Below are 12,904 nucleotides of genomic sequence, written 5' to 3'. Positions count from 1 at the left end.
GTGAGAAATAGGGTAATTTCTCCATAAGAGTGCATGGTATTGTTTTTTATTGTTATCTCAACAACTACTAGATTGATTACGATGAAATTATTTGTTCCCAAGGGATGTATCCTACTGACTTTGGTGATAGCCTGATAGTTTGTCTAGTGCTACCATGAGGCAGACCTTTGGGAAATTTGGTGTACACATTACACACAGTGTAATAACATTCCTCAAATATTCCAGTATTTTGGTTTATGACAAAAATACCTGCAAAACTAACAACACTGTCATCTTCCTGAGCTGTAGTAGTGCTAATTAGCAAATGTAAGCATGCTAACACGCTAAACTACAATGTATTAGCATTTAGCTCCCAGGACCACGGTGCCTATTATTTATGGAAGATTTTAAATGCCTAAATAAAAACAACTCAAACACAGAAATTAAGTGAAAATACACGTTGTTATGTAGCCTATATTTTTTATTTTCTATTTTTTATGCTAATAGAAATTAGCTACCTTGTACTAACTAATTAGTGTTAACTAGTGTCAGCGAGCTAACACCAATTATCTAAGCTATCAATACTTACTGAGGATTCAGCCAAGAACATCCCTCTAATATCTGTTTGTGTTTCATGCTTTGTTGTTTCATGGCAAGTTATTGGGTTTAAATGTCTCTGTACGCTGTATGTACGTGAGACCCATGCCAAGCCCTCTGGTTGGAGAGGGGCCTCTTTGGTCCCAAGGGCCTTTAAGAAGACCTCCATCTAAATTCAACAGCTGCTGCTGCAACCCTGCCTCCCTCTCTTGTTTCTTCTCCTGGCTTTTGTTAACTTATTTTCTTGAGCCTTCAGCCGATTGTCTCTCTTGTCTGTTGTATGTTCTCCACCTCCCCCCCCCTCCTTTTTTTTATCGTAATTACGTTTCTCTCTCTCTTTTTGTTGCAGTATACGCTGATTATATGTCTTTATTTTTCTACTCTCATCACTTCTCCTCACTGATTTTTCTCTCCTTGTCTTGCCAATGATTCTCACTGTTTCTGTTGATTATTGCAATTTTTAATTCTCTCTCTCTCTCTCTCTCTCTCTCTCTCTCTTTCTCTCTCTTCTCTCTCTCTCTCTCTCTCTCTCTCTCTGCCTGCAACCCACCGCCTCTTTGTCTCCTGGCAGACAGCAGCAGATTGCAGGCTGGACAGGGCATGTGGGTGTTTGACATTGCACACAAAGCTGAGGGCTATGAACAATGTCTGCATGTACAGGCATAATTTGATATATTATCTGCACACACACACACACACACACACACACACACCTCACACATGCAGATGCACTTTGCTTCCCATTCCAGCATTCTGCATCAGCGTGCACGCACATAATTGAAAAGACATCCGTTAAATTATACAAACACACAAACAAGTTAGTGTTTCTATAGCTGGACCGACAGGCTGAGAGATGGACATGGAGATAGAGAGCTTACAGAATGTCGAGTACATTACATTTATGCTATTATATTTATGCAGCACAGGAAAAGATTAGTGCTTTAACGATGGAGCTAGCAGAACAAATGATTGGCAAAGGGTTGTTTTTCATTCTGCTTATATAACTGACTCATTTTATTCACCCCAATGAAGACCACATCATGATTTCTCCCTATACCCAACCCCCCCTTCCCTCTGCATGTGTGTAGTGTGTAGCAGTATAAATGGTTAATGGGAACAGCCCTAATCAGTTCTGATGGGAAGCTTGTTTGTACCTGCAGCTGTGATTACAGCACTTGAACACAGCAGCTAAACAGTTCAGCTTATTAAGAAATGGAAGAGAAATACACAAAATTGAAGCTTGAATTCTTCCAAACTGTCTCCACCTTCTGTCACAAACAAATTATTTTATGCAAAGCTAGAACTGTAAAGTGGGAGGTCATTGTGGAAATGTTCCCACTCAGTTCCTTACTCTGCAGTAATGCTGCCTTATTTTCAACTACAGCTCTTGGGAGTGGCACAAATTGCATTTTTTTCCTTCCTTAGTGGGTTTTCTTTATAAATAGGTCTGAAGCCTGAGTGGCAAGAGAAAAACATCTAGATTCTCTTGGCAGACTAAAATAGCAAGTCTCATTTAATCTCAATATATCAACTTAATATATTGGTCTCAAAATACTTACTTGAGAAGCGTGGAAAAAGATCACAAGGTTGAACTCTTCTGTTATGATAGAAGTTTAAATACTCTTCTTATTTTACTGTCTCAGTGTATCAACTTATCGAACAATAGACCCAGGCTACATCAGGCAGCATGTTAAACCATGGCAACACAGAAATGGAACAAGCTGCTGTGTATAACAGTAAGTACCAATATCTAATTTCTGAAAGTTTTAACCAAAACCACTTACTGTCCTACATGCCAAAATGGTCAAAATTAATACTTTTTTCTTCCCTTATTTTAGTATAATACAATTGTGTACTCCCTAAAATGAATGGTGGACGGTCTCGAAAGCCAACATAATAAATGTGCTTGTGAACTGAAAAGGAACATGAAGAATTGTGAGTTAAACCACAAAAGAATCCATCCTTGAAAGCTGGGAACAGAACTTATTATTCAAGCCACTGATCAATTTGTGTGCATTAGGATTTTGTGTCGAGTTGTTGTTCAATGTGCCATTTGAAAGGCTGAGAGGCAACTGGGCCCATATGTAATACATGGAGGTGCAGGGGATTATTGGTGTATTTTCCCCCAGCCTGCTGGTGCAAACATAATCTTGGTTTAGAGCATCCTCTCGAGTTGTATAGCTTTTATGTAAATTGCAGAAACACATGTACATACTAGAATGTGATTTTCTTTATGGTAGATTATGTAACAGTAAAAAGCATTCGCATGGCAATTGACGAGTGTATTAAGACCAATCTAAAATAATAACGTGCAAGATGGTGCACCATGTGTGCAGCTTGTTGGAGCAGCTCTCTCTGTCGTTTTCTTTTTTCCATGTCTAAACATTTAAAATCCCTAATTTTTTTCTTAATCTTTCTCCCTGTGGGATCAATAAAGTTTATTTTATCTGAATAAAATAATGTGTTTCCCCCATAGCAAAAAATATCTTCTCTTTCCCAGTGAAGGGGCATGAATAGCACAAGACTCATGCAGCTTGTATGGATTTAATGCCTTGCTTATGTAATGTGGCGCTCCCACTCACTATACAACCCTCAGGACAATAAGGATAGAATGTAAAACAGTTTGTTCGTGGCCTATATATACTCTGTTCATTACACAGTACATCCAGATTACATAAGATGAAGTGCCCTTTCTGCAGGCTTTAAAATGACACCTTTTTACATTTAATTATGGATCAAGAACCAAGATGAGTCCAATGTCTGGTTGTGTCATATTCGAACTGTTATTTGATGAAATGCACATTCTGACAATAAAACAAATAAATAGGGGTGGTGACGTGGTTTAATTCTGACATTCCCGGTTCTATTCAAATCTCCTGACCTCTCACCATGTTTTATTTAATGTCACACTATCAAATAAAGACAAAAAAGTCCATAGAAAATACAGAACAGCGTGAAAGTATGCTACCAATGCAACACAGCTTAGGAAGCCACTGTTCAGTTCCTCTTCAGTGTTTATGCTTCACACAGCGGATGTCTGCAGGCCTTACGGCTGGTCCAGCCTGTCTTGTACAATTACAGACACGACTGTGAATTCTATGCACATATATGCCTCCCTACACCCACCCACATACATTCATACATACACACTCATACATAAAATAGAACCCATTAGCAGTAAGGCATGTTTTATTAAGGAGACTAGACTTCTCTCAGCCACTATCCTCATCACCAGAACTTGGCTGATGGGTGACTGAATGATGCACTGAGTGGCTGACTAAGGTGAACTTGCTTTTCAGCTGAATGATGCTAGCTTGCTTAATTAATTGGTTGAGTGGCAATCCAAGCTTGTGTGTCGAATTAACATATGTCTGCTTGGCTGTGTGACTTGTTTAATGGCTGATAGTTAGCTGATTGGCTGGCTTGTTTGGTGCCTCACTGACTAACAGACTTGTTAACTGACATGAGACCTGCTTCCATCAGAAAAACAGACTCTCTTTTCTTTTCCCCTTCACTCTTTGTGTGTTTCTCTCTCACACTGTGTTTTTCTCTCACACTTTCTCACATGCAATCACTGGTTTCAGGTCATCTACTTTCCTCTGCGCTCTCTGCATTTCCACTCCTCTGCTCCACTCCTCCACTCCATTTCTCCTCTCCACTCCATCACTTTACTCTTGAAGTCCTTGAACATTGCCTCTAATGGCTTCAACTCAGATGTGATCTTTCTCTTTGTCTCTCTCGGGGTCACACAGACTTTTGCCCAAGGCTTCATGCTGCACTGCACTCATTCAAAACACCCACTGCCTCTCAATAGCACATAGTACACACAAATAAAATTAGACAAACTCACACTCACTCGGGATGCATACCACCATAAGAGACAGATGGGCCTCTTAATGTGATATATGTGATGCTATTCAGGCCTAATACACACAGATGGACACAGTCTTCATAAAACATGTTCACTATGCGTAAAGGAAATATTGATGCAGCTCTATTTAATAGTGACAATATGGCTTTACGTAATGTTTTATTGATAAACATGATGTGTGAAATCTCCCTCTCTTTCACACACACACACACACACACACACACACACACACACACACACACACACACCCTTGTGCTCTGCTTCACAAACTTCCCAGGGTGGATTTTACAGCGAGTCACAAGGGAAGAATGAGGTGCTGACAGTAATCTAAAGCAGAATTGTCTGCAGCTGACTGTGTTTGTGTTGGCCTCCACAGGGGAAGTCGTACGTATTTGACCAGGTGCTCCCCACTAACGCCACTCAGGAACAGGTCTACAACGCCTGCGCCAAGCAGATTGTCAAAGGTGAGTCATGTGCATGTTTTTTGCTCATATGTATGTCTTATATGTTTCACTTGTGGTCCAAATCAGACACAGATCAGATTTTTTGCAAAGTAACCTCAGTGTGAACAGTCATGTGAGTTGTATGTCACTCCAGATCAATATTCGTCATGCGGGTCTTCCAGACCGTGACCTGTTCACCCTAGAATCTAATATGAGACACATTTAGAACATAATGTAAACAGCTAAGCAAACATAGCCTTTGTCCAAGATGCATGAGTGACACAAAAGGGAGAAAGCCAATACACCTCGAATCCCCATTTCCTTGCATTTACCCTTCACAGCATTGTCAGTTAACTCTTTAGTCACTGACTGCATGCATTAGCAGCTCCCTACAAGCAGTGAGAAAACCAATTTCCATGATACGATGTAGTCACACAACCTACAGGTATGAGCATCAAAATGCACTGATTAACAAGATGCATGCTTATTACAGCACGGCGGGACTGCTGTATTCAAGGCACTAGATCAAACAAAACCAATACCCTCAGGAGTCAGATCTCCTTTCCTTCGCCCCTCCTTCTCCGTCTGCATCTCCCTACATCTGTCTGTCTTTTCACCCTTGTTAGGGTCTCATTTTTGTGCCACCTTCAAAGTGAGTGTGGAGCTCCGTTGAGCTAGTTCTAGATGGAGCATGAAAAAGAGATTGATTTGTTAAAAAAGATTACTTATAGAGTGTGAGATTACCTTGTAGGCTGAGGAAGGATGGAAATAAAAGGCGAGATGAATCGCAGAGCACGGTTTGAAAAATTCAAGGCTAGGGATTTAGCAGAAGGAAGGAATGAGATGAAAAGTGAGATTTGAAATGTGTCAGGGGAAAAGGGTAACGGAGAGGGCGAACAAGCTGGTCTGGAGTCATATGCATGTTTACGCTTTCTGGCTGTCTCTCTGTTTTGCTGCGTCTTTCTTTGCCCTTTTCACTGTCTTCCTCTTAAACTCATGCTGTCTTTCCTCTCTCTCTTCTCTTCTATGTTTCCCCTCTCTGGTTGTCTCTGTTGTCTAGCGATCTTATCTCCCACTGTCTTTATTTCCTTTCAGCAACAGATTCTTTATTCTCTGCTCTCTCATGTGTCATGCTCTGTTTCGGTCTCACCATGTCCAGCGTGCAGAGAGAAGAAGACATGTTACTGAGCTGAGTTCTGCAAGAGTAAAAGCAACACAGGAGAGGGAGGAGAGGGGAGTGAGGGAAAAGGTGCCTCATGTTTTCAGCTGAGGGCCTTTGTGATTAGTCTGTGTTCAGCTAACCAGTGGCAGCCGGCCTTTCAGGGTGATGTGTTTTGCTTTATCCATGTTTGACTTTTACCACAGGGGTTTATTAGACTGTGTCAGCAATATGACATTCAGCCATGCGCTGCTTTTACAACCTCAAATGATGATGAGGTGTTGTTTTCAGTGTGGCTCCTACCACATGAATGGAGAGGGTAATATATCTATACTTGCTTGGTACTTCACTGAGAGCCTCCTGGTGACTTTAACACTGCAGGTAGAGGTTGTTTATTGTGTGAAACCACAGAGGTCGATCAGCGCCTAACCAAGCTTAAATACCACGTGCCTCTAAGTGCACACAGGCTTTCTGAGGCACAGTTTGGCGCAAAGGTCAAAAGATGTTTGTCTGGGTGCTTGTCTGCCTTCCTGTCTTAATGTTTACACACCTGAATTCGGAAATTCTGTCAGATTTTCTTATTATTCATTTCATTTTCACATTGTTTTCTTCTTTGCTTTTTTCTTCTCTCATTATAGATGTACTGGGTGGATACAATGGGACTATCTTTGCCTATGGGCAGACCTCCTCTGGAAAAACACACACCATGGAGGTACAGTATCACTAAATAATTTAAAAGGTAGACATCTTGCTGTGGCACACACACACACACACACACACACACACACACACACACACACAGTTTTTTATAGAGTATCTGCTCCTCTGTTCACCCTGACAGTTGGCCTACCTCTCCCTCCATCACTGTCATCACTCACTATCTATCTTAACCAGCCTTCTGTGGGGAGTGGGAACTAACCTCCTTTACAACTCTCTCTGGGAAAAAATTCTGTTCCCTTTCAAGTCAAAAACCTCTCTGCTCTCCTTTCTTTTACTATTCTCTCTGCTTAATTTGTCCCAGGGTGTGCATGCCTACTCTTCACTCACATGTTCTTATCGGGTTTCTTTCTTGTCGTAGGGGAACCTTCATGATCCCGAGGGAATGGGTATCATTCCCCGGATCTCAGAGGACATCTTTGAACATATATTTGCCATGGACGAGAACCTAGAATTCCACATAAAGGTTGGTGTAAATTTCCGTGTGTATATTTGTGCAGTTGTCACACATGGTCAATTTTGGTCATACACTAAGATACTTTCAGTCGGAATTCAGCTTCTGCCTCTGATGTAAGCCTCACATGCATGGGCTGAGTGGAATCAGTCAGGCATCAATAAATCATCATATATAAACCATGATTATCCTGCAATATTTGTTGTGCTTTTACCCCTTTTCAACCGCAGTCTTCTAATAGAGGATAATACCTTGTCAGACCCAGAGGACAGATTATTGCCACAGCCTTTGGCATATTTGCACGAGCATCCCTTACATCCCTCTATTTGTGTCACTTTGTTTTTCTTGTCTCTCCCTTTTTTTTCTTCCAAAGATCAGCTGCTCTTTGTTCTTTGTTTTGTTGCAGGTCTCCTACTTTGAGATCTACATGGATAAAATCCGGGACCTGCTGGATGGTGTGTTTATGCACTGAACACATGACAGTGAAAACTAAATTTGTTAACTCACTGTTTGTTGCAGCCGATTCAAAATTCAAACCTTTATAACTAGGTGCATCAGAATAAACTGCGATGTTGACATTTACGCCGTAATTTCCACTGGGAATAGGGGAACATGTCTCCCTAACTTTTTAAAATCCTTCTTTTGTCTCCTGCTGCATGTTTATAGTTTCAAATTGATGTTCTCACTAAAATCTCTGTATACATTCTCCTCTTACTGTGTAGCAGACAAAATCCCAATGGGAGAAGAGAGGAGAAACATCAGATGCTCATCTGAGTCACCTTTAATTATTGCACTCACAGCAATAAGCGTAATGAGCAGTAGCCTATGGTGGAACGAGTGGTATAAGGACTTCTTATACCCTGTCTCTCGCCTCTCAGTCCACATGCAGTCTGACATTACCTTAATGTTAGAGGGTGTTGGGGCTATATACAGCCTGAATGGAAGACTGTAGAAATAACCCAGGGCTGCAAAAAGTACTGACTGCATGTTGTTTTGGTAAAGAAAAAAATCATTATTTTGTTTACTAAAAATAAGCTAGTATTGAACATAAACCAAAAACACAGCAATGCTCAGAGCTGTTTGTACTCACTAAGAAGGGATAGTGCATTAACAGTACTACATAGCATCTTAGGTTTTATATTATAGAAAGACCGTTATTAATTATTAATCTTATTAATAAATAATACAATAATAATTATTAATTTTTAATGGTTATTAATAATGTATTTTATCATTACAAATAATAAAAACAAAACCTACGCCTGGTTGTCATGGCAATAATTGTGAGTTATGATAACAGTATAAAAACTGAAAACTTCAAAAAGTGATGAAATTAAATTGAACAAGTAAACAACAGCAATGCTTTCCTTTGAACTTTTCTGGTTCAGACAATAAAGATTTGTGGTTTTGCGCCTTATACACACAGAAGCACCACAATATTGCAGTTCTTGGTCTTATCACTGAGATATATAACCAGTGTACAATGATGGAGAGGCCGGGACAAGGAGAGGTAGGCAGCATTCTTGTGATTACATCTTTAATCGCGCCAGAGACAGCGGTTAAAGCTCCCATCTGTATGCAGGGGAGTTCACAGCAGCTGAAGAACATTTAAGCTATGAACAAAAAAAAAAGTCCACAACAAGCGAGATGAATCGAAGCAGCACAGAGCGCAACCCCCTTTGGAGGTATTTTCACAGAGAAAAAGTGACTATAGGGTGATAAAACACACAAAAACAGACCCACACAAGCACACTGTCTCCAAGGAAAAAACAACCTCCTCAACCCAGTGAAATGTAATTATCATAAATGGAGGACTTTTAAATGTGAAAAGACTAATGCAGGAATTGGGGCCAATAACTGGTTTTGCCAAAAAAAATAAGTTGTTTGTTCATTGGCAGTAACTGCTTAACCTCTCTGTGACTTTGGCAAAAAAATAGTTCAGTGCCATTAAAAGCATTAATAGCAAGAGCCTCACTTATGTGAGTCTGACTCATGACGGCAACATAGTCAGGTCTGTTTATAGTTATAGAGCCCAAAGTAAAAACACAGATTCATGTAGATGCTCATTTGCACACGCAACACAGTGACCTCTCTCCTTATTTTCCCTCACATCCTAGTTACAAAAACCAACCTCTCAGTGCATGAAGACAAATACAGAGTTCCTTATGTGAAGGTGAGTCATTGGCAGTTTGAAATGATTCAGTTAGATTTCTCTCCCTTTATTGTGTAGATGTGGTTTGTGTTATGGATGTTTGTTAAAATAATAATTCAATATTTTGGGAAATATGCTTGTTTGCTTTCTGGTGGAGAGTTATTTATTTATTTATTTTGTTTATTATTATTATGATTGATAACCACTCTGATATCTGTCTTTTAAATATAAGCAAGGCTAAATCCAGTGGATGATTAACTAAGCTTAGCACCAATGCTGGTTACAAGGGGAAACCAGAGCCTAGTCAAAATTTAATTAATTAAATACCTCTAAAGGTCATTAATTAACATGTTATATCTCATTTGTTACAAAAACCAGAGTAAAAGGCGCTCAGGACTCTCTGCTGATTGTAACTGTTCAGAGCCGAGGAATGGTCTGAGACACAACCCTTGTGGTTTTCCTGCTTTGGCTTTTGTAAGGATTAAGCAAACAAAATACAATATACTGGTAGGCAAGGACCATGGAACTGGTAGAGCCGGTAGGGCCGGAGCCCTGCCAACTTTTGAACATCAAACATGTAAAAAGATAAATTAAAATTCTTCGGTATCCACTTTTTTAATTATACAGTCTGTGTAACCATATATATTTATCATACTCTGACCACATCCAATGGCAAAGCTATAAATTCTACTATCTAAAAATGTATTGGCTAATTATGTCATGTGGTGTAAATAAAACATTTCCCGTTCAAAATTGGTGGCCTGGCTGCTCTTCTTCATGATACTGCGGTGCTGATGGGCCCGTCAATTTGAAACGCAATGTTCCATTACTATTTGAAAGGGACAGGATAGGGTCTTTGTGCTAAGCTAAGCTAACTGGCTTCTGGCTGCAGCTGATTGGTGTCAGTCTTCTCATCTAACTAACATAACTCAAGGTTAGCTCTCAGAAAGCTAAATAAGATAAAGAAGAATAAATAAGCTTATTGTCCTTAAAAAATGAAAGTGGCAGCTAAAGGAATGTGATATATTTCCCAAAATGTTTTAACTTTTGCTTTAAAGTTTGAAGACACCGATTTGAAGTAAAGCAAATGACAAACTGTTTTCATCTTTGTATTTTTTGTTAATGTGTTTGTAGTTGTGCAGACATAAATATGTGCGTGCATTTCAATCTGCAACTTTAAATGAGTGTGCATATGGAAGCATTTATTTGCAGATGCATTATGTTTGTTGGTGCATGTATGTATGTATGTATAGATGTTTCTCGGTTTTCTTCATAGTACAAATGAATGTTTGCACGTGTCCTTTCACTAAGGGCTGCACAGAGCGCTTTGTCACAAGCCCTGAGGAAGTGATGGATGTGATAGATGAAGGGAAGGCCAGCCGTCACGTTGCTGTCACCAGTGAGTCACACTGTTGATCTTCATGATGTTCCGATGCTTACACTGTCACGTCAAATGTCTAACAATTCATGTCAGATATTTTTAACTGTTTAAGTATAAAAACATTAAGGTGCAAAGGTGAGAAATGCATGACAAGGTGCCAAGTGAACATCTAGCTTAACAACTCCGGCTATGAGAAATAATGAGTTGAATGACATTTTATATAAGTAATCTGAATTAGAGTCTCTCCTCTCCTCTCTTTGTTCTTTAGACATGAATGAGCACAGTTCCCGCAGTCACAGCATCTTCCTGATTAACATCAAACAAGAAAACGTGGAGACTGAGCAGAAACTGAGTGGGAAGCTGTACCTTGTCGACCTAGCTGGTAGTGAGAAGGTAGGACGAATGGGGTATTTTCAAAAATTCTATAAACTCTCAACATTCACTTGTCAGCAGGAATTTGAAACACTGGGTTCAGGCTTATTTTCTGAGAAAGGAAGTTTTCAGACATCAAAGAAGCCGATAAACAATGTATTAAAGCTCTGAACTTCATCCTTAAAGCATTATTAAGCACTCGCTTTATGGCTAGGCATTAAATTTCTATTACATTCTACATTATAAAGAATCTATCTTAGAGACGGAGGACTCATTCTTTTTGAGGGCTTGGTTTAGTCTGATGCAATATCAGGGTTAGAGTTTGCTCATTTTGAAGAATCCAATTGGTTCCACTGATGGAAGAAAAAAATCATTTCTCAAAAACTCTCAAAAATTATTTTCTTCCGTTCAGATAGGCTTTAAAATAAGTTTCAGCCAAGACAGAGGTCAAATTGAGGGGAGTCACAAACAACTAATTGTTACCCTGTTTCAAGGCCTTTTAGGCGAAATCTGAGTCAGCTCGCCTCATTGAACCATCTATAAAACAATCTATCTCCAGGACATAGGTCAAACTCTGGAAAAGAGACTGAAAATACATTAAAGACACAGCCGAACAAGACCTCTGGCTCCTGGGTGTAGTTTAATGTTGATACCATTGATGCAAATTATAGAATAGTGTGTGCTTAGAGTAGTAGATGGCCATACAGTCTGGATAGATGCTGACGGCCGTGGTTTGTAGCTAGTAAGTGCTGATGCTGCATCTGTAAGTTCTGTTGGTCATCCCTAAAGGGGTAAAGGAGGAAATGGTTCTGCTCCAACAACTTCTTAGACCTTGATATAAAATGCTATTGACAGAATGGGAATCTAGTAGATGCTCCACAGAAGGCTTTGATAGGACAACTTGCTCCCCTCTATAATTAAGCTCCTCATTATCTCGCTGTAAATAATTGTATCCCATGACAGTTATGACACAATATGGTGTGCCTTTCCTATTAAAGTAAAATGTCTTGCATAAACCCTCTTAAAAGCTGGTTGTCTCAGTGTTTCCTGTCTGACATTTTATGATACAGGGCATTATAAATGCTGTAAATAAAGCATACAGTAGTAGTAGTTTACATAGAATGAATTCCAATGTCATTTTTGGCATGTATTTGTTTACTACTATTTTTAACTTAAAAGAAGAGCTCCATTTAAACCTGAGTAAAGTCATTATTTGTTTATTATTGAAAACTTTATTCACAAAATATGTTGATATGTTAGTTTCCCTGAATACAAGTTTCACCTTTTTGCATGTTCAACTGCACTGTGTGCTTGCTAAAAGACTTCCTTGGTTAAACTATAATTACAATTGATTAATTGTAAGCCATTAAAAGAAACTACAGAACCTTTAAAATAAAGCAGGAACAGGAAAATAAACACTTTTTATGCCGATAATGTGCTTTAAGATCTAATTCCTTCTATGTGTGTGTATCTGTGTCAGGTCAGTAAGACAGGTGCAGAGGGAGCAGTGCTGGATGAGGCCAAGAACATCAACAAGTCTCTGTCGGCCCTGGGGAACGTCATATCAGCCTTGGCCGAAGGAACGGTACGATGGAGAAATTCTCTGCCCTGTTTATCTATCAGGCCTCTAGTGTATCGTAGCTGCCTAATGCTTTTCCCCGTAATTGTTTGTTTTCAACACATACCTGATACTTGCTGCCAGAGCAATGTGTTTGACAAAACTGGGTATAGGCTGCAGTGACTTAATTTAACATATTACATTAAAACAGCCTGAATGTC

The 12,904-nt window shown here is 39.5% G+C and overlaps 1 protein-coding gene across 4 annotated transcripts in view; it reads left to right on the top strand.

The window, feature by feature from the left end:
• kif5ab (kinesin family member 5A, b) overlaps window positions 1–12,904 on the top strand; it is a 63,976-nt gene that overhangs the window by 14,477 nt on the left and 36,595 nt on the right. For all 4 annotated transcript variants that reach the window (XM_051414287.1, XM_051414285.1, XM_051414286.1 and 1 more), the window contains exons 2-9: window positions 4,824–4,911; window positions 6,688–6,761; window positions 7,128–7,232; window positions 7,627–7,675; window positions 9,338–9,393; window positions 10,684–10,771; window positions 11,022–11,146; window positions 12,606–12,710. In XM_051414287.1, coding sequence (XP_051270247.1) covers window positions 4,824–4,911; window positions 6,688–6,761; window positions 7,128–7,232; window positions 7,627–7,675; window positions 9,338–9,393; window positions 10,684–10,771; window positions 11,022–11,146; window positions 12,606–12,710 — 690 coding nt within the window. The remainder of the gene's footprint in view (window positions 1–4,823; window positions 4,912–6,687; window positions 6,762–7,127; window positions 7,233–7,626; window positions 7,676–9,337; window positions 9,394–10,683; window positions 10,772–11,021; window positions 11,147–12,605; window positions 12,711–12,904) is intronic.

The sequence above is a fragment of the Dicentrarchus labrax genome, unplaced genomic scaffold (genome assembly GCF_905237075.1).
Source record: "Dicentrarchus labrax unplaced genomic scaffold, dlabrax2021, whole genome shotgun sequence".
In the NCBI taxonomy this organism is placed as follows: Eukaryota; Metazoa; Chordata; class Actinopteri; family Moronidae; genus Dicentrarchus; species Dicentrarchus labrax.
The sequence above is the reverse complement of the archived record's forward strand: the minus strand, read 5'-3'. Positions and strand labels throughout refer to the sequence as shown.